We start from the raw sequence: 24,230 nt of genomic DNA on the forward strand, positions 1-24,230 counted from the left end.
GAATGAAGAAGGAGAGACGTTGAGTCAAGACACCTTCGATAGCCCAAGATGCTCATTGCCTTAATGCTCTGTAGATAATGTGATAGAAATCTTGTGAATGCACATAATATTATAATCAAATTATGCTATTTTAACAACGTTAGTAATAATGTTAATATAATTTCAATTTTAATAATAATTTTAATGCAATTTTAAATATGTAGTATTAATATCGTTATATGTAACTGCATAAATTAATATATCCTACGTTCATTACGACATAATGCGGAAAAATTAAAGGTACTGAAAAATAATTTTCTCTTGCAAAGCGTTTATACAAATTAAATCGAACATAACCGTCGCTCGTTCGCGTGCAATAACAAGCAATATATATACGCGGAACGATATCACTGGAGCTGCGCCGCTATTAGACGTATTTTTCAGAGAGGATAACTTTTCCGCGATGTAAATCCCGGCGAAAGCGAAATTGCGTTTATTCCCGAGGTTGCTGTTAGACGATTTTTTTCCTCATCAGCGACAAGAGCCGTGGACTGCATTGCCGTGGGAACTCAGTGCCCAATAAAACTCCGAAGCTCTGGACGAGATCCATCGCGATCCGAATAAATTACATTCATTTCGCTTCAGAGCAGAAACACAATCAATCAATCCAGAATAGTCAATATATTATATATTACATTCTGCGTTACATGACTATATTTTGTACGCATTCCGATGCAAAACATCAAATGGTTTAACTAAAAGGATTTTACTCAAGGAAAAAAACAAGAATGTTTAAAATGTTTACTAGATAAATATTTAAAATTTTTTTCAGAGATTTAACAGAGATTTAACTTTATGAAAAATGATTATGCATAATTGTGCAATCTCTCGCAACTTCTGTATTAACAATTGTTCATTAAAAGTGTACATTTGTTTTGTTTTCGAAATAATCTTTGCAATTTTGTTCCCAACTATTCCGAAAGTAGTAATGAGAACCACATTTTACAATAGGCCAAATCGAGAGTGCTTTTTTTTCATTTGGACTTTATAACTCAACGGTAAACGTATTCATAACTCAATTCCTGCAAAATATGCTCGTTTTTTTGGGAGAGATATTTTTGTATATTTTAACAAAAAGAAATACTTGTTCTCTAAAATAGTATGTGAATGGCACCATTGTTTGTCATTTCGTATCGAAAGTAATCACAGAAATGGTAAACACTCGGACGTCGCGAAACGTCGAAAACTGTGATTATTGTTCCGTTTTGGCGCGAGCTAGCAAATAATGTCGAAAATATCGCCGCTTTTTCTTATCCCGGTTTATATCCTTCGAGTGCCTCTTGGTAGGAAGCGAATACGAAGGCAATAAAACGTCAGACTTATATGTATCGTTTTGCCGATTGTGTGTCCACCGATCGCGCGGTGCATCGCGCGAGAAATATTCGTGTGGGCGTACGTGCGCGCGCTGTATAAACGATGCAAGAAACTCTACATGTGCTGCAGGGAAACAAATTTTTTTCTGACGGTTGGAACGTCGAGTGTCGCGCGAGATATATTCGCCGCAACAAGTTCGATATTTCCGTTCAGATGACTATACATGTATCGAAAGGATGTTCATTCCGCAGTAGATTACACATGATGTAATGTACGTCGCCCGTCCTGCAATCTTTTAGCCATTATTTCTCGTACGAATGTACAATTTTTCTATTTAATAACGACTCAAAAAAGGAACACAATTAGGCGATTAATTTACATAGAAGAGTAAGAATTTTTCGTGAATTTAATTCTAGGAATAACATTCCAGATAACAAAATCGCAGAAATTCAAGCCCTTCATACGAATTATGATATATTGATTTTCTATACAATGAAGGATAATATTATATAATATCGGCGATGCTTTTAAAATTATTGATTTTATATATATATATATATATATATATATATATATATATATATAAAGTATATGGATATTGTAAAAAGCTTTTCCCGTCAGTTACAGCAATCACATATGCAGGAAAAATACGGATCAGTGAATATCGATATATTAAAACTGAACAGTTATATTCTTATTCACAAACTGATATACGAATTGCATTAACATTTTTTACAAAACATAATATAAACGTCAACGTTAAAAGAGGAAGCAAAGTGTAACAAAAGGACGTGGAAAGATTATTGATTGATCGAGTTATTTTTTACTCGTCTCTTTGGTTTTGATATTCTAGCATTACATATACACCATTACATCATCCTTTCTGCCTGCCGTAGTTGTCTGCTTCCATTTTTCGATGCGCATTTTATTACTTGCTATTCAACTGTCCACTAACGTCCCTTTACTTTCCGCTTTCTGTCCCATCTGCTCTGATCTTTATTTCCATCATGCCGCTTTATTCGACATTCTTTCTTTCTTTCTTCTTAGCGAGACACTGCTGAATTCAGAAAAAATCGACTGTATTATACAGATATTAAAAACTAATATGCTCCAGAATATATTCCTTATGGTAATTAATCGAGTACGGGCAAAATTTAATTTGTAAAAGATTTCGTAGAATAGTTCCGTTTTTAAAAAGATGAGCGTGGTATTACAAAAAGACGTTTTCACTAAGGATATCGATCTGATTACATATAGGTATATAACTAGTCAAAGAGAAATTTGTGGTTAAAAGAATATCCACTGGAACACTTCCTACAGAGAGCAAACGCATTTGTTCTGCGCTAACGATCAAGAGATCTTTTCGGTTCTTATATTCCACTTTTATCGCTACAATCTCTACGTACTTTTATTACTCGCTTGTAGCGTGTATTTTATTTCTTCTCGGTTCAACTGCCCGCTCGATTTAACCGCGTTTTCTTATCATAGGACAAGACACGATTGGATTGAAAACGGAAATGAAAAATTTTAAAAAATAATATACTGAATACGCACGATTAAAGGAAGAAAAACAAGAGAAGGAACGATAAAATTTCATTTATTATATAAACGCACTTTGTATTGAAAATTGTTTCCATGAAGAGGAGTGGTTTATTAAAGCACTTTAAAGAAAAAAAAGAATATATATACATATATATACATCATATATATATATAGTGGGTGAGAGAGAAGGAAGAGGGGGGGGAGAGAGAGTGTGTGTGTGTGTGTGTGTGTGTGTGTGTGTGTGTGTGTGTACGAGCACGTTTGCCGGGGGCTAACGATCACCCCATTAAGCAACGAATTAAACCTCGTTTACTTTCGAGAGACTCGTTTACAACCAACTTGATTTTTCCACGCTTTGCGCTTTGAGCGCCAGCACGAATCGGCTGAAAGTTTATTTTGGTCGCAGCCATTTACCTCCGCGTGCTTATGCTCATGGCTTAATAATCTGTGCAAATTTAATGCCAAGCAGATTGAAGCAATGCAAAAAGACGCATTTAAAACGTTGACAGAAGTACCATAAAGAAATGTTAAATCAATATGTTGAATACGCTGTAAATTAAATAATTTTGCAATTTTTAGAAACCTCGTGATTATGCTCGTGTCTGAATTTTTCCAGGTGATCTAACGATTTATTAAGATTTCACATGGGGGCAATGAGAAAAATTATTTTACAGATATTTTTCGTGAAACACACACGGATTTCTCCGGCCGAGTGGTAGTCAGCTTCACATTCTGATTAATTTGACGTCGAAGTGATACGAATACACAAAATTTTATTAGTCCAATCGCGTTTGGCATTGTCTCCGCAGCTTTGTACTGGGTGTGCCATTAGAAACGGTACGCTATAAAGAAAGGAACCACCCAGATTGTTGTAATCCGCGTATAATGACGGCGATATCATCGTCGTAGCGTGGAATGATAATGGAACCTCGAAAACCCATTATCTCACTGCACAAGAAGCCATTACTCGCCGGTTTCCAGTTTCCCGTTGATCTTTTCCGCTGTTCCCTTGTGATAATCGGAGATAACTGGACGGGACGGCTTAATCATCCATCATGAAAAGACTCAGCATTTTTGAACCCTGGAAAGGACTTTACCGTACCTATATTGCTAACGACTTTCATAGATCTAAATTTCTCACTGCATTATAATCCATAATCCAAATAACATGAAATTTTTTTTTAATGCTTCACATTATAATTTTGCCGCTTTTATACCAGCGGCACACTGCAAATCCAAGTGTGTTATTTTAGCTGAAGCTCTGCTTACACAATTCTTGCCATTTTAAATCACGTCATTTAACACGACTAAATGTAACTTTTGATTTTATACGGATTATACGTGTTAAATGAAGAAATATGTAAAAAGAGCTTTAGTCAAATTTGTCATTTTCAGACATTTATGCGTGTATAAAAGTAACACATTTGGATTTGCAGTGTATACAAGAAGATACTTGTATTTGTCACGCGTCACCGCTTAGCATTTATGCGTTTACGCTGATTGCGCATATATCCACACTGTCTGTCTCGCAATTCCTCGCAGCTTCTCACGTAGCAATCGTCACGCTGCACTTTCGCCTGCCGTAAACTCCCAGGAAGCTTGCGAGCAATCCGGAAGTGCGATATCGCTCGCATTTACCGAAATTTGCTATTCGTGGCACTCTTGATCTAACTAACGCTGTCTTGTTGTTAGACGCGCGGCAACTTCGAAGTATAGGTACGGCACGCTCCGAAAATCGATTTCCGTCCGCGCGCGACAACGTAAATTAACTTGGCGACATAAAGACAGAGACGGCGGACAGGCGGGGTTTGTTCCTGCGGACTAGCAGAGGCAATGCTCAGCTTAACTCCGGGGGTCGGTCGATTGTCTAACGTTGGCCGGACGCGCGCGGCAACACTTGGAACTTACACGAGATAACCCGGCGAGTGTGCTCCGGGTTCGGTCATTCTGCACGTACAACAACCAACCCTTATGCTCGCACAATAACCACGAAGTGGCGCGCGAGAGAGGGCGAATGGTACGATCGTGTACTACATGTAGTGTAGCGTTAATGCGGCGTTACCCTCAGTTTACGGCAGTTTTCTTGGCCGTGCCGGCGGGCGTGGATTATCGACCGTGACACAGCATCATTATGTCGGCATTAACGGTACCGGGAAAACTCGTAATTCCGGAAGTTAATCGCTTTCTTCTCTCTCGCCGCGAGAACGGGGAGGTTGGACGGCGAAACGTTAATTGCATAAGGAAAGAAGAAAAACGCTTGATTAAACTAATAGCGAGCGATATAGCAACATTACTTTCGCGATTTTTCTCCGGACAATTAAAATCTGCGCTCCGAGAATCTGTTGCGAGAATATCGGGTTAAATTTATTGCTTTTTAATATACGGACGCCGGAGTTAATGCCAAGACTTGCCAAGGTACACTTGAATCAAATCCGCTGCCAAGTCGCCATTATTTTGGTTGCGCAAACAAATTTGCCCGAAAAACTATTTGTAAAAACGTAAAAACTTTCTGTTGCAGCGTGCCAGCAGGTCAAGCACGGCGTTCAAGCAGTTTTCGGACCCTCGGACCCGATCCTGGGACAGCACATTCACAGTATTTGCGACGCCCTCGATATTCCACATCTCGAGGCCAGGCTGGACCTGGAGACGGAAGCGAAAGAGTTCAGCATTAATCTCTATCCCGCACAAAGTCTGCTCAACGCCGCTTATCAGGACATTATGGAGTTCCTCAATTGGACCAAGGTGGTGATCATCTACGAAGACGATCGTGGTGAGCGACGATAAAAACGTGTTACTATTTTCCAGTAATGATAATATTAATATTGATTTATGAACTTAGAACGAGATAACAGGTTTACTAAACTGACACATCCGCTTTAACACACTCAAGTAAAACGGAAACTTAGCGTTTAATTTTGTGCTCCTTTAAATTTATTCTTACTATTTTGTTACTCTTCGTTAAAAATAGTGACTGTGTTAACTCAATAGTCATGACTTAATATCGTAACTATACCCTTATACAACACAAATACAGAACGTTGCGTGGGAAAAATTCAAGGCAAGACGGTTCAGTCGAATTTTTCAACGCTTATTGGCACGCAGAACATTTGTCAAAATGTTTAACGTGTTACTATTATCGTTTAACGCCCGCTAAAACTCCTCAGGACAGTTAACGTGCATGCGCTATTAGTAACGTATAGGATTGCGCTAATGGCGCTATGCGTTTTCGGCGCATAAATAAATGAAAATGACATAGGATTCTCATTTCTCTGACGCGAGGATGGAAGAGAAATAACGAATTTGCCAAGAACACATTTTTTATCACAAATAAATACGGAGAAAATAATACATATTCATAACTTGGTTGTCTGATACGAACAAATCCGCGACTACTTAGCTGATTAAATGGAAATTATATTGTTATCTCTTTCAAACCTCTTTGAACATTTCGATCGCTGATCGTTGCGTTTATTCTGTAAAAGTCAGAGATAAATTTAATAGAAGATATTCTCTGTTTAAACGGTGCAGAGAGTTTTTATACACAGCCTCCGCACTATTCTTTGCATTGAAAGTATTGCAGACGGGCATTACGCGTTGAACGAACGATCAAACGTTCAAGTCCAGTTTGAAATTTTCCTTGGCACAAAGCCGATTTCAAAGTTCTTTGAAATCCGAACTGAGCATGTATGGCCATTTTTCAACAAGAATCCGCGTATGCACGGACATGTCAAAGCGATATTTCTCTAGTGTGCTTTCGCATAGAATTATGTTTTACCTTGTTTGAGAAAGGAGTAAGAAGTTAGTAGCGATGGATGATTTGGTAGATCCAGACGGGGATGAAGTCGGATTGAAGCCGACGTTGAATCCGTCTTTCTCCGGAAAAGAACCAACCTCTCACTTCACGGCAAGCCAGTTCCCACAGTTTTAATTAATTAATTCGCATAATGGATCCATTTAAATTTAAATAGTTCGAAGACGTTGAAAGCACGTCCAATTTGAATGAGGCATTTATCCTTAAAGACGTACGCCGTACGGCAGATTAAGATACTCTTAGGTACAACTTTACTCTCTAGGGCTTATAAATTTATTTTAAAATTTTAAGTTAATTCAGTAGGCAATAAGAACCGAGCGTGATATTTAGAGAGATTTTATTTTAAAATCTCTCTTTCAGATTTGAGATGCTACCACGAATATTGAACAAGAGAATCTTCGAAGAGCATTAAATACCCTTATTGTTGACGTCTTAAAATAAATTGTATAATTAATATAATCTCTTGAAACTAAGACGAGTAATTCTTGGCACTCATACACCTATGTATACACCTCGTTCTCTTTTCTTTCTGCATTTTTTTTTTTTTTTAATTTTTAGACGTAAATACATTTGCGAGATCGATATTTTTATATGTTCCTATATTTCTATTCGCAATAAGAATATGCTAGCAAATAAGACGCATTAAATATTTAAAGCGGAACAATTGTGCGCTCGAATTGCATCTCACGTAATTTACCGGAAATAACGAGCGAGTGATGAGTGGTGAGAGGAAAGCAATTCTCTGGTTGAGGACGATTACGTTGAATTAGGAACAGCACCAGCAGCGCGAGAAGAATCGCATGCCATAAACGTACGTTTCGCGACGCCGGAATATTTCCGTGACTGATTATCGCGGCACGTGAGTCGTCACCGCGGTTCACTACTGTGATACGTGATCTTCTGCAAAATCGTCGCCAAAATCCACCGTCTGCAGACATTTGTCGTGTCGTAGAAGATATTTCACGTTCCGTTTCCGTAGGCAGTTTTTTGTAAATCGTATAAGTTGTTTCTAATTCACCGCGTAACAAATTGCTGCGATTATTAAGACGACATCCGGTCGTCAAAGAAGAAGAAATGCGAACAGAAATAGTGATCAATAAGAAATTATTGTTATTATTAACATAAAGATTTTTTATAACATTTAATAATATTTAATAACACTGAAATAACTGATAAAATAATTTGTAAGCATTTAAAATTGACTATAATAATTAATAGAAATTAAATAAAGTGCAACTCCGCGAAGGTCGTACTCTATTAATTTGATTTGAATTTGTATTGCGTGACTGCAAATCAATAGGAGCTATAGTGAATCACGAAATGATATTGATATAAAATGAAGAGAGAGAGAGAGAGAGAGAGAGAGAGAGAGAGAGAGAGAGAAATGTATCAATTTATCCGCGATAAATTCAATAACATACAACACAATTATTAAGCCTTTAGAGGAAAATTAGTGCGCTATAATATGATCCACCCGTATTGAATAACGTAAATAGACATGTGAAACCGATAACAAAATCAATTGGATGCATTACGCATAGCTCGAATTCCCGTAACGGCATTCAATTACAGAACGATCAAAAGCGACTGTTACACGCAGTTAAATGAAACATGTTATGCGCGTGGCAAAGTGTAATGGAACGTTACTATATCGATAGATAAATTAACGGCTCTTCACCAATGGGGCGGTAACATCTTAAGTTTTTCTATCCAACTTTGCCGCCCCGTTTCGATAATTTTATTTCCACGTCTCTCTATGGGATTTTCGCGGAATTTAACCACCTTTGATGAAAACATCTCCCAAACTTAACCGCCTTCCACAACGAGCTTAGCTATTTGTGAGGCGAAGTACACGTACAAGCCGATTAGAACGCTCCTGACCCCCTGCCAGTTTCCCGCTATCTCGTTCAACCCCCTCCCTCGCGCGCATCCCGCCTCTTGCCGGAGTCGACGCTGAATTCCTCGAGAGATTTACCGGGACTCCGGGATCTCCGTGTTTCCTACACTTTCAATTCCGGCGCGCTATGTACCCGCGAGGTGTAAGGGATTCGGGTCGGCGAAATCGTACACGTCTCGAGCATGTTTGTCGTTACGATCCCGCGATTCGTTCAGCGGAATTTCGTCTTACCTTACGGGATCGAACATCGTCGCGGCGATGCGACGGTGACATGTCGTTCGAGTGGATCAGTGTCGACTTTACGGCTTTGCCCGAAAAGCTCTCAAGTCAACCAGTCTCCATTATGTCATTGCAAAATCGCACGCGGATTATCCGTTACATATGTGGCCCGTATGTTACATTTGATATTATGTAAATATAAGAAAATTAACAGATCGAAAATTTGGAAAATTATTCAACTCTTAATTCCGATTACTCGGTCGTCTTTAATGGCAGAGGATGTTGGGCAGTTTGCGAAATTGACTCATTCAATCGGCGAGCAAGTGCCGCGCCGCGAGTTCTACGGCTATCTTGGGAGTCAGACAGCGTGGCATTAGATCTCTTTCAACTTTCAAGTGGTTTAGAGAGCCGCTAGTATCGATTCGCGATTACTTTACTCGTTTTCCGTCTCGTGGAGTTCTCGCGACGACGCGGAAACTTCCCCGGAGTAACAACCGCTATCCACTCTGCGCATTTCCTGAATCGTTGCATTCTATCTAATCAAGCGATGAATGCATTCCTTGTAATCTAGCACATTCACGAATTCCAAGTACGGCAATTGTACACATAATTAGATAAGAAAATTATGAAACACATTTAATTTAATTTAATTTAATTTTCTTTTTCATAGTATCACGGAAGCTTTTAATCCCTCCCCCCCTTTCTCTCTCTCTCTCTTTCTCTTCCTTCTCTTTCTATACCGACGGATTATTGGTACCTAAAGAATTTCGTAATCGTTATTCCCCGTATGCCTTTAGACTGCGGTGGAATGTCAATTCAGATCTTTCTCAAAAAGTTCAAACATCTTCGCCTCGTCTGCAATTTCAAACGAAAATGGAATTCCAAATAGAATACGTACAGAGAATACCGTAATATTTCGATCTATATATAAGAGAGTTTCCGACCGTTCTTACAGGCATCTTGTTTCGGGACGTAAATGAGAAAATAACAATGTTATTTTAATGTTTAACGTTTAATCGCTCTATTTGACACGTGTCTAAAGTGTCAAGTGACACTCTTTGTGTCTATCGACACGAACATTATCGTTCATCCGACGGGGCACATTTATCTTCGCGAATCTAATTGAGTTTTGCTCCCGCTCGCGCATGAGAGAGATATCGCGCATTAACGCAGAACGAGCAAAATCAAGTCACCACATTAGAAACCTACCTCCGTACGATAAACGCGGCCCGCATAACTCACTGGCAAATATAGCGAATAGACTTTACAATGAAGTCCTGTGTCCGTGGCGCGGTGTAATATCAACGCCAAGTTCCTAAGCATATACAGATATGCATAATGTTGATAGCGAACTAGAGAAATCGTGACTGCGCGAACTGGGCTGTCTAGTTTTAGGCCTGACGTACGACTTACCAGCCCCGCTCGCACCAAGACACTTGGAGCTGTCACTCTGACGTGAATCTATTCTTGAGCTTCAGCTAATAAATACAATGAGAAGTATTATCCTTATATCGTGCCATTCTTACGCGTTACATTATTTAAGTGATCAGATAGCCACATTAAGCGCTACATTAAATTGCGCAACATAAATAAGCAGCAATAAAGACATTAAGTTTACGTTGAGAAAGAGTTTTCCGAATTGAAATAATATTGTGCCAAAAGTAATACGACGTAATATCCCGCGAATAATATGACGAGATATTAAGCGAAAATTCTTCCACGCGCGCGCCCGTCTTTATATGAACTGAGTTACGTGCTCCAGCTCGTCAGACATTATTCAGCGAAAAGTCAGCAGCGAGATTCCGACGTCGTAATTACATCCAGAGTTCATCGAAGTTACGCGAAGTGAAAACCGCCACGTGGATTAATGTTTCACGGTTAATTCGGCGTTTGGTTTTTCAATCCGCGGTATATAATAAGATCGCGGGCTTCATTCATCTCGAGAGAGAGAGAGAGAGAGAGAGAGAGAGAGAGAGAGAGAGAGAGAGAGAGTACGGAGAGCGGGAAATTTACTGTGAGGTGATGGTACTTTCCGCCTTTTCTCTACCCGAAAAAGGAGCACGTCGAGTGGCCGAAACGGTTTCGAACCCGCTTCGTGCTCTGCCCCGCCCCCCAACCTGATTCCGTGTCCTTACGTCCCGAGAATCGCCAATGAACCTTCAACCTGGCCCATCACAGTCCATTGTGGAACTTCCAAGACTCACTCACTCCATCGAACAACCATCTCCGCATCTTCCCTCTCACGTTACTCCTCTCGCCCTTCCACCTCGTCGTCCCTCACCATCCGCATTCCTCACGGAATCCTTCAGAATAATGGAGTCGCTGGCGGAAGGACGAATCGTCCCGCTGAACGCACGACTCTGCATTTTTATATTTCGATGCAGAACGGTGAAAAAAAAAAACAGAACAATCTTCGACTTATGTATTTTTCATTTTTCTTTACAGCAATCGATATTTTTATTGAAAAATTTTTGCATCTCACGAATTTTATCGAACATCGCGGATATGTTACGAGATTAAAATATATTAAAATAAAACCGCCCGGAAAATATTTGCAATTTTAACTCCAGAAATGGAGTTAGTTTGCAAAACGTATTGCTAACATGTTTAATGCGCCATTTTTATGATAAAATAAAATTTAATGCCACGTGCAGGTATATGTTTCTTATTTTCGACATTTTATCTGCGATATTCCGCCCGTAGATGTTTTCTTCTTATTCTAGACTACGCTCGCCTCGTAAAGTTCGCTAGTTCAAGTATGAAACGTCAAATCCTTTTTTACGTGAGATCCGTCAAAACCAGGCTATGTGCGGTCTTGTATTTTTATAACCTCTGAAAGTGACAGCCCAGCAGCAATGTGAGGATCTACAAGACCTATACGAAGGAAAGCTTCAGGCACCTTGTGCTTAGTTTTTCTACGAATATCCATATTGAATGCCAAATCGCACTCCTTGATTATTTTTTGTCTTTAAAAGTGTAGAAAGAGGTCAAGCGGAAAATATAAAATGTTTTTCTATCAAACATTATTATAATAGTCGTAAATTAGAAAATTTAGCTTTGTCCATGTACAAAATTGTGTATAAGATGTAATGTGATATCATTGATACCATCCTACGGATTAATATAACATTCTGAAATAAATACAGCACAGATTTTGTTTTCTAGAATCTGACATTTTGATCTCCTCTGATAAATAATGGTAGCTTATCATTTTTATCACACATTGTAAGTTTTTAAGGAGAACGTAATCTCTGTATATCTTAAACGTAATTGGCCGTCAATCATTTCAGTCACGTATTCTAAATAATCTCGCCGTAGTGACTATCGCTACCAGTCATTTTCCTCACGTATCTCGAATATTATTGAGAGATCGATAATTTCTCTCACGTAATTTTCAAATTTCGCCAAACAGGCTAGTTCCTCTCTAATTTCGCAGCTATACGTGTACTAAATGGTTTTGCCCCTATACGCGAACTTCGACGAGTTTTTTCACAAAATCTAAGCGTAATAATTTGGAAGTTTAAAGAATACACAAGGAACGGAACGTGAGCAGTGTAAAAGTTACACAGTATACGCGGTCGCTGCCATATTTGGGACTCCTGCCGCAGATATTTCGCCGCATGGTGCATCCTTGCGTAATGCGAGGAAGAATTTCTCTCCGTCATAATGAGAATTTTATGACCGACCTGGTCCCGTGCAAGTGTCCAGTCGAGCGCGTATGTTTTACACGATAGCTAAATCATGGCAACGGAGGGACGCAAGAATGGGAATACGTTCCCAGACGCAGCGAAAGTCTTTGCGAACTTTCCGAATATAACTCGGCGATCGTCGAAAGTTTCGACGATATGTCGTCTTTCCGCACGAGCGACTGACCGGTCCCGATTGGACGAGCAAACCTTCCGAAAACAAGCCTCTTCACGATCCTTAGCACAGTTAATCCATCTCGTACGTGTAACATTGTTAAAAAAAAAAAATTAGTCGTTAGTGATGGTTAATTAATCAATTAACAAGGAAAATGTAATTATAGACGTTTTGAAACAAATGCGCTATTATTGAAAATATTAATTGCCTCAGGGGATTAATAAACATGAATTTATTTTCCGCTTTTTTCCAGTTTTTAATTCTCTCTCTTTGATTTTGCTTTTATGGAAAAACAATTGTTGAATTAAATTTAGCATTGATACACTCACAAAAAACTCGCACATCCTTTGTTATTATTACAATAAAATAACGATTAGATTTGAATGATGTATAACTAAAGGATTGGAAAATTCAGTTAGTTCTCTCTATGTTGATTTTGCAGTGTGTTGATTTTTTTTATTTTTTTTGCCATTGTGAAATTTTTATCTAAAAAAATTTTGAAATTTTTTAGAAATATTGCTCTTTTAGAATATTATATATAAGACTGTAGTAAATTTAGAAGAACTAACTGTGCGACTTTTTTACAAAAGCAAGAAACTTCTTCACAAAAGCAATCGCTATATTTCCCTCGTTCTTTGTCGGAATATAATTGCGACTCTGCAAGAAAAGTTGCCCCTCCTACTTTCTCGGAATATTATTAAAAGCGTCATCAAGTATCTTTTTTACATAGCCAAAAACGCATTTATATTCTAAAGCCCTATTTCTTAAAGTACTTCCAAATCGAATCTCTCAGCTCTGCCGCGGCTCGCTCACCTCTCCAATATTCATTCGACCGTTCCTCTTGAAATGCGCATGTTTAAGACAGCCGGCGATCCAATTATTTCGATCGTCTGTCACCGCGCGATCTACTCGAAGGGCGAGAAGCGAAAAAGGAAGAGGCAAGTAATCGTTGACAGCTTCCTTTCGCGCGCGCCGACTCAGCGCAATATTTCGCACTGTCGAGGCATATCGACATTTCGAGAACGGATCCGTAAGTGGTCGTCATTAGAGTGTATATGTGTATAAAAGCCAATATGATAATCTGTCTTCCACCGGGGAATAGACATGAACAGTCCTCCGACTCTCCGGAGAAATTATTGTCATCGTCAAGTAGCCGCTGCACTCGGTTTGCCTCGCTTTTTTTCTCGTTTCGCACTTATAAAACCCTACAAAGTGATGCGACCACAATTATCTCGGTCTCTCTCAAGATTTGTGCGACGTCGACGATACTTATTGTCAGTTCTCTATTTTCTAGTGGTTGTGATAGCTTTATTTTTACTTGTTTTTATTAACGATTTTTATTACCATTATCATTTAAATACAAAAAAGAATTGTGTAGATTATGAAACATGCCTATTAAGCCTATTATACGAGTTTTATTATATACAAGCGTGTAAAAGCATTGTAGAAACATTTCTCAATGCTTGCTGTCGAAAACCAGGATAATATCGTGCTCTTAAGTTAAGTTGAAAACCGCAACGCGGATCGCAGTGAGAAATTTCGTTGCATTGCTCTCACTTCCGCACGTCATGCCTTACCCTCTAGAAACGTAATGCTTTCACGGTACCCCTTAAACACAAAGTACGTTAAGTCGGATAATACCAATTCCCTAGTTAGTAATCTGTAAATGGTGCAATTCCCTCGCATTGTAGAATCGTAAACGACGTCCTGTTCTTCCACTTTGATGAATGTTCACGGACTATCCTGTTGTAACGCCTTGAAACGCAATTCGCGATAATGCATCACGCTTTATGGCTTCTGGCCATGTCAATTTTAATGAAATATGCCGTGCGCTCTCTCTCTCTTTTTTTTCTTTCTATCTATCTATCTTATCGCCCGCAAAATTACGAAGAGCAGTAAAACGCTCGAAATGCTATTTTAATTGAAACCGCCATTTCAAACGACTCCCATGAAAGTCCGTTCTTGGTGCACACGCAAAGTGTTCATAATTCGTGCTACAACGAGTCACACCGCAAAACGTGAGAAATATTCCAGTTATTATTTTCAATTCAAGCTGTAACGCCCAACAATTTAATTACCTCTTTAAACTACCGTTCACCGCGCAAAATGTTTCTAATTTATAATTATTATTTTTTAATATTCGTGCAGGATGTTTTAAACGTTTGCGAATTTTATCAAACTGCGATTATTTGTTATCAAATTAAAGAGAATGATAATTAAGTACGTTGAAGAGATATTACGATAAGTATTGATATGTTATTTAATATAGGTATGTAAAGTAAATCACCACATGTGTCGGATTAAGTTATTACGCAAATTATCCTCTTGTTGCAATATTTTATCAAACTGCAATTATCTGTTATCAAATTAAAGAGAATAATAATTAAGTACGTTGAAGAGATATTATGATAAGTATATATATGTTATTTAATATTCGTAAAATAGATCATATGTGTCGCTATTACGCAAAAATAATTTGTCACGATACTGGTTTTCTCCATGCGCGACTTGACATTATACCGCAAAGATACTACACTCGGTTGTCACAGGATTGGTGTATACCAACGAAACATGCACGCTTAACTTCGAGCTATTGCAGCGGTTATTCATAGTGTTCCCCAAGATAGTCGTCGGATGTTGTCCCCCGGGATACAAAATCTGCTTACATGAGAACATTGGTCTTCCTCGAGTTACCGCTTGACACGGCTTCAATTAAACTCGGTTTCTTACTCGCTCCTGGATTAATTGCTGTTAACACTTGAGCGTATATATATTTATGCAAGGCAAACTTTATTTTTTCTTTTTCTTTTTTCTTTTTTCCTTAGAGAGCGATTTGTGATTATATCGAGTTTCTACTTGTCAAAAAACGTTATCATGTTTTTTTTTTACAAAGCAGAAGATGTGCGAACACACTTCTATGTACGGAATATTTTGTAATTTGCCTCAAATCAAATTAATGATTGATGCTAATCATTCGACTTGTTCATACAAGTAAAACTGATAGATGTGTAATTTTATTTTTTATATCGCTAGAAACTTTTAAATGAAGATAAAATTGTGTAACCTCATATACGTAGACCACTCTTTAACGTGATACGATCGGTATATATTTAGACGTCAATGCTCCCGAGCAAACTCGAAGGCATCAATCAGCGGATCGTTTGCATGGGCGGAGTTTACCGTGAAAGATTATCCCGACTTCGGCATTCCGTGCCCTGAAGGAAACTGACAGGCCGAAACGTTGTCGCTCGTCTCCGGCACGTGTCGGAATCTCGAAAGTCGAAGTTCCCGCCGGTAACTTGCAAGAGAATAGAGCCTGTGTCTCCTCGGAAGACCTGCAAGTCAGATACCTTGATTACTTAGGCGCTGGAGAGTATTGATTTCGTCGGATAGCGCGATTCACGGGTTTCACGTGCCATTAAGCGACCGACCTGATAATTCCCCGCGGAGATCGCGAAGCAAACGATTCGCTCGCGTTGACATCGACAATCGTGTCATCGCGTCTTCGAAACCCTCTTCAGAAATTAACTCTTTACATTTAGCGTTCATTGGTATATACATATTGTTGAGACAAATAACGTATCTGCCTCGGTTTTCAGGATTGGTGAAGCTTCGGGAGCTAGTGAAGTCACCGAAAATCCGTGATATCGAAGTCAGCCTCCGGCAAGCAGACCGCGACTCGTACAGGCAGGTCCTCTCCGAAATAAAGAGCAAGGAAATTCGAAATATCATCGTGGACACAAAACCCGAGCACATGCATCATTTTCTACGAATGGTAAATTATTCTATATGTCTCTACAAATCATCCTACTCTCTCACATTTTACATATTTTCATACAGATACATTATATATATACACAAGTTATTTTCCTGATATTTTACAATTATTATTGATTTAAAGAAAAATTTATTATTTAATTATAAAAATGTGCAAAACTGATTATTAAGAAATTACGGAAAGATATTAATGATATTATGCTTGAATTGTTTTTGAGAAAATTAGTATGATTAGTTCCAAATTGTTACAACAAATTTATACGTATTATAAAAGAAATATACTTAAGAAATTAAAGTAACCGTAAACTCTCGTGCTGAGATAAAAAGAATTAGGCATGCTCCGATTTTGAGATCACTGACTTGTATTTAAAATATATATTCCTTTTCGCGGAAGCAGCCTCGACTGACCGTGTCGCTTCGCATGTATTGCAGATCTTGCAGCTGCAGATGAATGATTACAAGTACCACTACCTCTTCACGACTTTCGTAAGTACCCTAGGGATATTGAAACGCACAAGTGAAGACCCCACTTGGTCCGCGACTCGATTCGCTCGCTTTCCGCAGGATATCGAAACCTTCGACCTCGAGGACTTCAAGTACAATTTTGTCAATATCACTGCCTTTCGTTTGGTCGACGCGGATGACGTCGGCGTACGTAGTATCCTGAGGGACATGGAACGCTATCAGCCGTCGGGCAACACAATCCTCAATAAATCGAGGATCATCCAGGTAAACACACATGAGCTTTTTGTTTGTAGAAATGTGTGCACTACACATATTGGAAAAGATAATACAATGCTTGCGAGTCTCGATTTTATAATTAAAGACGTAAGATGCTTGAGATGCGAGAATTTAAACATCTATTTTATGGTTTCTTCGATATGTTTGCATATATAACGATTTCGCATTTTGTAATGCAGAAAATATACGCCTTTGCATTGATAAAGAAAAACCGATTTGAAATCTCGCTGGAAAATGTTTCAGTGATTACGGCAAGATCGTATTTTACGATTAGTTTCCGTATTATATTCGTAAAGCATGACATACTGAGGTACTATACTTTCGTTTCACGATAATGTTTTATCGGCCATTATTTCGCACGGGATGGCAAGCTACATCGCGCCTTTGAAAGATTGGCAGGATCTCAATGAAAGATGTAAAACAATCTATCGTCGCATATATACATACGTTACCGCACCTACAGCTTCAATACCTATATGTCAACATCATCGAATGCTTTATGGGGCGATAAAAGCTATTCGAAACGACGCGTGTGTTGCCACATCGCTGGTAATGCTGCGTACGCAGGTAACAACAGGCCACATTGTTACCAAAGTAACAGGCATTGATTTTTTCGAAGCAACGATAAAGTTGTTGAAAAATATCAAAAGCGGAAAAGTTTTCTCTTCCGCTTATACGTAACAAGCTCGTAGTGGACATTGATATCGAAATAAATTGTCGGTAACGTAAAAGAATATCAATAAAACAAACCTCGCTTTCAAGTTATTTTAATTTTATTACTAGCTCTCATCTAAATATATATGATGTATACGTATATACTAGTAAAAAAAAAACACGTGCGCGTGTGTGCGTATGCTATCGTAAAATTTGAATTCTACATAAAAATACTCAGATACCGCGATATCGGGAAATATAAATTCATCGTTTGACTTTCTACTTTGTGCACACATTTCTCTAGTCAATTCGACGGTTATATTGAATTATGATATATGATTTTCTCGTAATGCATATGGAAAAAGAAATTATATTTGCATTTAAATTGTCTATCCAAATTGCGTAGTTATATACAAATTCCACCAACATACGTTTAGACAACATACATACACGTTATCCGCTCGAACAATCTTCTTCATTAACAAGTTATATTGCGTTAATCCTCAATTTACGAAATATTATTTGCTGTAACCGGAAATTTATCAGTGTTATATATATGAAACGAAAAATAAACGAGGTTTCTATCCGTTTTCTAGATAATTACTCATTACGCAATAGAGAGAAAATAACTTTTAAAAATTTTCATTACTTAGAGTATTAGAATAATAAATCTATATGCGAAAGAGGAAACGCTACTCTCGAAAGGGAGAAAACTCGCTACTCTTTCATCTGATGATGTGTAACAGAATTATCACACACCCGTATGCATATAAAAATCTGCGGCCGGATACGCAAACGAGTTCACGACGCGTGAAGCTTAACGCTTTTTTCCAATTTAGATGCAGATCAGAATGTTGTCGCGACGACGACGACGACCTCGACGACTTCGTGAATCTCCATGTTATCGCGTCGCGACGACGGCCGTCCATAATCGCGTTTCGTATCACGCACATGCGTGCAGGCGTGAATACGACGAATGGCGTGTCAATGAAGCACCGCGCATACTCGCGAAGAAGTTGCACAACGCATGTTTAATCGAGCTTCCACGACTCATCGAGAGAGCTGAGCGCTTGTTGATTTTTACGTATTAATTTTTTTGTTTTTTTACTAATTTAATTATATTTCTCTAAATCTTTAGATTTTATAAAGCTATGTCAATGACAGATCGCTACTTTCAACCCTTAAGTTGTTACGTTCGCTCGCTTAAGAAAGTCCTGTACCAGTTTTCTCAAATTTTCGAGTTGTCCGTAAAAAAATAATTTTGTTTACCTTATAAAGATCTGTTTAACATATCAGAGTCGTACACAATATCATTTTCTTATTAAACAAATATTTTATGTTATACAAAATGGATCGTGTGCATTAATACGCAGTCCTTTCTGTTTATTCAGTTTGTACTTTTCTACATTGCTTCAGTGCAAATATATAATCCGTTCTTGAAACCTGAATAAATAAATCGATTTTCCAGGCGCGTGATTTCACAACGAAATTTCACAAACATGTAGATGATTCACATCGCTGAACTGAAATGTGTTTATCTCTCTCTATAAATAGTGACTTTTCTTTGATTCTCAAACGAAATATGCTATATTTACAACAAGTGAAAGGAATGTTTTGCGCGCAATACGCGAAAAACATTTGCGCAATACACCTCTTTGACATCGTCACTGATAATTCAAATAAGATGGCATTGTTTAGAAATTTCTGCGTTGTGTCTTGAGCGTTCTGTGCGGTTATTATTATTTTTTACACTCTCAAATCTCGTTCTCTCGAAGGGCCGGCGTTTCAGGAACATCACAAAGGATTATTTGCATGCGTAACAAAACTGAAGGAACGCTCCGACCGGTCGGAGAGAAAAGCGCGATCTTTCGTCCGAACGACCATCCGAAAGGATAAAGTTTACATTTCCTCAGAAAATGTATATTTGCCCTTTTCGGAAAATATGCTGGGAAATATCGCTATTTCGCTACCACTGCGATGGAAAGGATGAAAGAAAATAATCTTTTATTCAGCGAGTGACATCACTTTAATATCACTTTTCAAACTATATCGATATTTCGTTCTTAGACCTATTAATTCTTATTTTTATGAATATTTATAAAACTTCTCAAAAAGATGCAAAAATAATTGATTCTAAAGTGATAACTCGTAATAAAACTTGTTCGCGTTTATTAAAAAAACTGATGAAAACTGTATAAATCTGAGCATAAATCCCTCAATATTCTATTTTTGAGATAATCGAAACTTTTCTCTTTTCTCTTTGCATCTATAGCGGCAAGAACGAATTGTAAATAGACAATCTGAAATTCCAGATACGATACTAAGATTAAAAAACTTGGTCACATTTACAATTCATGAGGAAATGCCCGGGTTTAGGTCCACGAGGAAAAGAGTTCTCTAATTACTTCCGTTACAGCCGTTAAACTTCTCGAGGCGGTACAATACGGAAGCGCGCGTAATATTCGAATGTAATATACACTTTGAAAAAAAGCGAATTGCAAGACTCACTTACTTAAAAGTACTCAAGAAGAGCATCTTGATCCCGATAAATTACTTCTATATTTCACCCTTGCCACCGCTGCATTGCAGAAAACTTAACTTAAAGCTTTCCGCGGGAAAATGGTGTGGCGTCGACTGTCCAATTCTGGGACGCTCGGTATTCAAGATTATGACCCAGTAGCGGAATTTTTTGCGTGTATTGTTTGTCGGAATTTTGGGCGCTAAGGCAGCGAGATTACGTGGCCATTCCGGGACGGTCTAATTGCTTGCAAAAATGTTATCAGGCGTGGTCGTATTGGTGGATATCAACGAAACAACTCGAATTAACGTCTGCGTCCGAAGTAAATGTCCATGTAATTACCCCGGAGCATTGCCAGAGATAAGGGAAAGTTAGATTTAAGATGTGCTCGTGAATATCCGAACGAAAAACAGAGTCAAAATCCAAAGATATTTTGCTTGATGAATATTATATTTTATATTGTAACAGAATTCTATATATTAAATTGTATAATTATATAAAGTTACAGTAAATTCGAGTGCGTATTTTTTTTGTAATTTTATTAATTTATTACATGCACATATACGCAACATGCACGCATATACGAAGATGTCAAAAGAAGCACAGAAGCTCTAGAGTCCGCGACTGTTATTATTATTTTATCTTGTTAGTGAAATGGGTGCAGGTGTTCGTGTCTTTCTAAGACTTCTTTTCGCTTTTAAAAATGATCGTTGCGCAATAATGGGCGAGCAACAAATTCGTGTTCCTCAAAATTTGTTAATTTAATCTTGTCTGAAAAAAGTGTAATATGTTAATAATTCTTTTAGCGTGCATAACTATCTCTTTATTTTATTATAATTCAATTATAATAATTATAATTAAAATAAAAAGATATAATTACATACAATCGTAATAATTACGAATAAAGAATTAATTTTAACTTGCTATACGATCGGGGACCAAAAATACTTCGAAGCGTGTGTTTCGAACACGAAACACACGACTCATCATTGCACCGCAAGTTTAAGAGCTTGCCGACAATTTTCCCGAGCGGCTGCCAGATAATACCTCCTGTTCGCTTTCAAGCGAATTGTCAAACGTCTCTCTATTGTCGAAGACAACCTGTTCGCTTCGTCGCGTCGCGTCGTCGCGTTGCCCACACTCTCACTATACGCAACCCGGCGGTGAAATTACCTATGGCGGCTTTTGTTTCGACACCACTCCGGGCGTGCATCGTTGCATCCCCCGTCACTCCCCCACAACCAAGTTCCGTTGTCACCGACGTCGACCCCTCGCACCCGTCAGCCGCTTCCTTTCCCGCGTCGCTAAACGACCGAGTTAGCTCCGGCAAAGCCGCGCAAAAAGCTCGGTCACAATCAACGCTCGGCGGAAAGCAGGAGAGGCAAAAGAAGAAGAAGGAAATGGGGCGCAGTAGGCGTCGGAGGTCGAGAGAAAGAAGTAGGCGGGTTCCAGCAAGCGAAAGCAACCGCCGAGAAAAGCGCGGCGGGCATACCTGGTTAACTCTCCCGCTAGACTCATCGCGACTCAAGCTTCGAAACGGGGAAAATATAGACCTGGGTGGTTACACAAGAAGCGCCGATGTAAGTAGGGTACATAGACCGAGGGGAAGAGCGAGAGATCGACTCTCACGTGACGGGAACGAGTGAGACAAGAACGCGGCCGGATAAGAAGAAGCTTGTTACATCAACGTGGAAACCGCAGATGCATACTGATCGCGCGTCGACTACCGGCAACGCGCGCTTCCTCTCCACCTGCTCGTTCGTTTTCCTTCCCTTCTTACCTCGCGCTCTCGACGAGTGAGCTAACAAACTCGCGCGCAGGCGAGATGGACTTTTTCAGTCTCGTCCACGGATGAAAACGCGAAGCGGGCGGATGTATGTGAGCCGCTGATGTTACGGCGGTAATGAGAAAGGTCTACATCGAATCGTGATGAAGAAACCACTTCTGATGAATATAGGCGCGCCTAATTGCACGAATCTGTAAGCTCCAACGACTTTCGTGGAAAAAAAAAAGAATTATATGTTTTAGGCACGTTAGTAATGCAATTCTGGAAAAGAGTTTGTAAAAGTTGTTTTATCCGGAACTTTTTTTATATATAAAGAACAAGAGATTTTAGAATATTAATAATGTATTATAGCATTTTTAATGTTTTCTCAACAAATAATATACGACATGCTGAATAAACTTTTCAATAAAATGAATTATGGGACAGAGTTTTGAATTTATATGTTTATAATTGATTTAAATTGGATAAATGTAACTTTGAAAAGACTGCTTAAAGATACAAAATTTAACTAATTAATTTTTTAATTGACAATAATGACAATTTTGCTTAACAATTTCAATTATTATATTTAAAGTGTAAGAAAGATGTACACACACACACACACACAGAGCAGGATTAATTACAATAAGTAGAAACATCCTTCCTTGGTCAGACAAGAGTGAAAAAACTGAACATTTATAAACTATCCTTGAACGTGTATATATGTAACGAGCGGCCATTAATTACTAATTTTCACTTAACGCGGGGATTAATGAGAAAGGGAAGGAAGAACCCGGGCATCAAGATTTCTATCTCTCTGTCTCATATTTCTCTTAACTCTTCTCCAATCCGCTTGGCCAATGAATCACTGAATACCCTGCTCCATGGCAGGATAACCTTTGCTCTCTCAGTGCTATAAATCAGGCTATCTCGCACTCGAAAGGTTTTATTATTTTATTTGGCAACCGGGGTGTAGTCATACTAGGAAGGTAAGTTCCCGTGGCGACTGCAGTGGTCAGAAATATGGCTAGAATGACAGTGGCCTGGGTGGAACTTTTTTAGGAAAAATCTACAGCGGCGAGCCGCAAGAACTAACACATGTTTTACTAATCGCGAATGTCTGTTATGCCGTAAAATATTATTCGCATATGAAATTGTTTCAAAATTTTTAAATAAATTTATAATAATTTAAATATCGTAACAACATAGTTATTAAGATGGGGTAATCAGGCTTGTTAAAATGTGAGAAACAATTGTTTAGGATGACAAAAGGCATTTTTTAAAAATTCTTTTATGCCGCAATATGCTGCACGGGAGCCTACAATCGCGGACATCCACAATCATAAATTATATCCGCTGCTTGCTAAACTGTCAATACCAGACCGATTACAAACAACCAATTTACAGCGGTCGCTGCAAACAGCTTGGCGTATTATTACGAGTCATTACCGGAACCGGAACGCGCGCCACGGTCAATGCGAATTTTCTTCACATAAAATACAGAAGTTCATTATTGCGCGCTACCCGACTAATTCCTCGCGCCCAATTAATTGTGATTTGCAGTTCCATAATGCTCAATGGATTTAATGACAATTGAAGTTTAACACGCCAACAGATCTTTATAACGTGATACAGCAATAAAATTTTCGGATTGCATTGAAGCATGTAAAAGAGAACGGAAAACATAAAATACGCTCAAGAGCGTTTAATTAAACATAATATCATAATTTGTATTAATGTTTGTAAAATTAAATTTGAAAGAGATATAAAAAATGTGACACATAAAATAGATGGGAAATACCGCCAAATTTTTTACATTCTTGTTAGGCGGAAAGAAAACAATGCATCAAAACATGCAGCAGGAATTTGTTACATTTCCCGACAGCAAAGTAAACATAGCTCCAACTATTGTAGCAAATATAATATTGTGATAGGCGCGTATGTATCGCGATTTTTTTTCCCACAGAAAAGCAATACATCAAATGCAGCCTTTGGTTTATATTTTTTTCCTCGCTGTTCTCTTTCTCTCTGTCTCTCTCTTTATTTCTCTCTCTCTCTCTCTCTCTCTCTCTCTCTCTCTCTCTCTCTCTCT

At 38.5% G+C, this 24,230-nt stretch overlaps 1 protein-coding gene across 5 annotated transcripts in view; it reads left to right on the plus strand.

Moving 5' to 3' along the window:
* The window catches only part of LOC112463097 (glutamate receptor ionotropic, kainate 2-like), a 126,817-nt gene that overhangs the window by 45,774 nt on the left and 56,813 nt on the right, over window positions 1-24,230 (plus strand). For all 5 annotated transcript variants that reach the window (XR_003041741.1, XM_025029285.1, XM_025029286.1 and 2 more), the window contains exons 4-7: window positions 5,414-5,665; window positions 16,283-16,458; window positions 16,893-16,946; window positions 17,025-17,189. Coding sequence is in view for 4 of the 5 variants with exons in the window: in XM_025029285.1 (XP_024885053.1) it covers window positions 5,414-5,665; window positions 16,283-16,458; window positions 16,893-16,946; window positions 17,025-17,189 (647 nt within the window). In the remaining variant the exon portion in view is untranslated. The remainder of the gene's footprint in view (window positions 1-5,413; window positions 5,666-16,282; window positions 16,459-16,892; window positions 16,947-17,024; window positions 17,190-24,230) is intronic.

Source organism: Temnothorax curvispinosus, unplaced genomic scaffold, assembly GCF_003070985.1.
Source record: "Temnothorax curvispinosus isolate PA1 unplaced genomic scaffold, ASM307098v1 QBEX01013028.1, whole genome shotgun sequence".
Lineage (NCBI taxonomy): Eukaryota > Metazoa > Arthropoda > Insecta > Hymenoptera > Formicidae > Temnothorax > Temnothorax curvispinosus.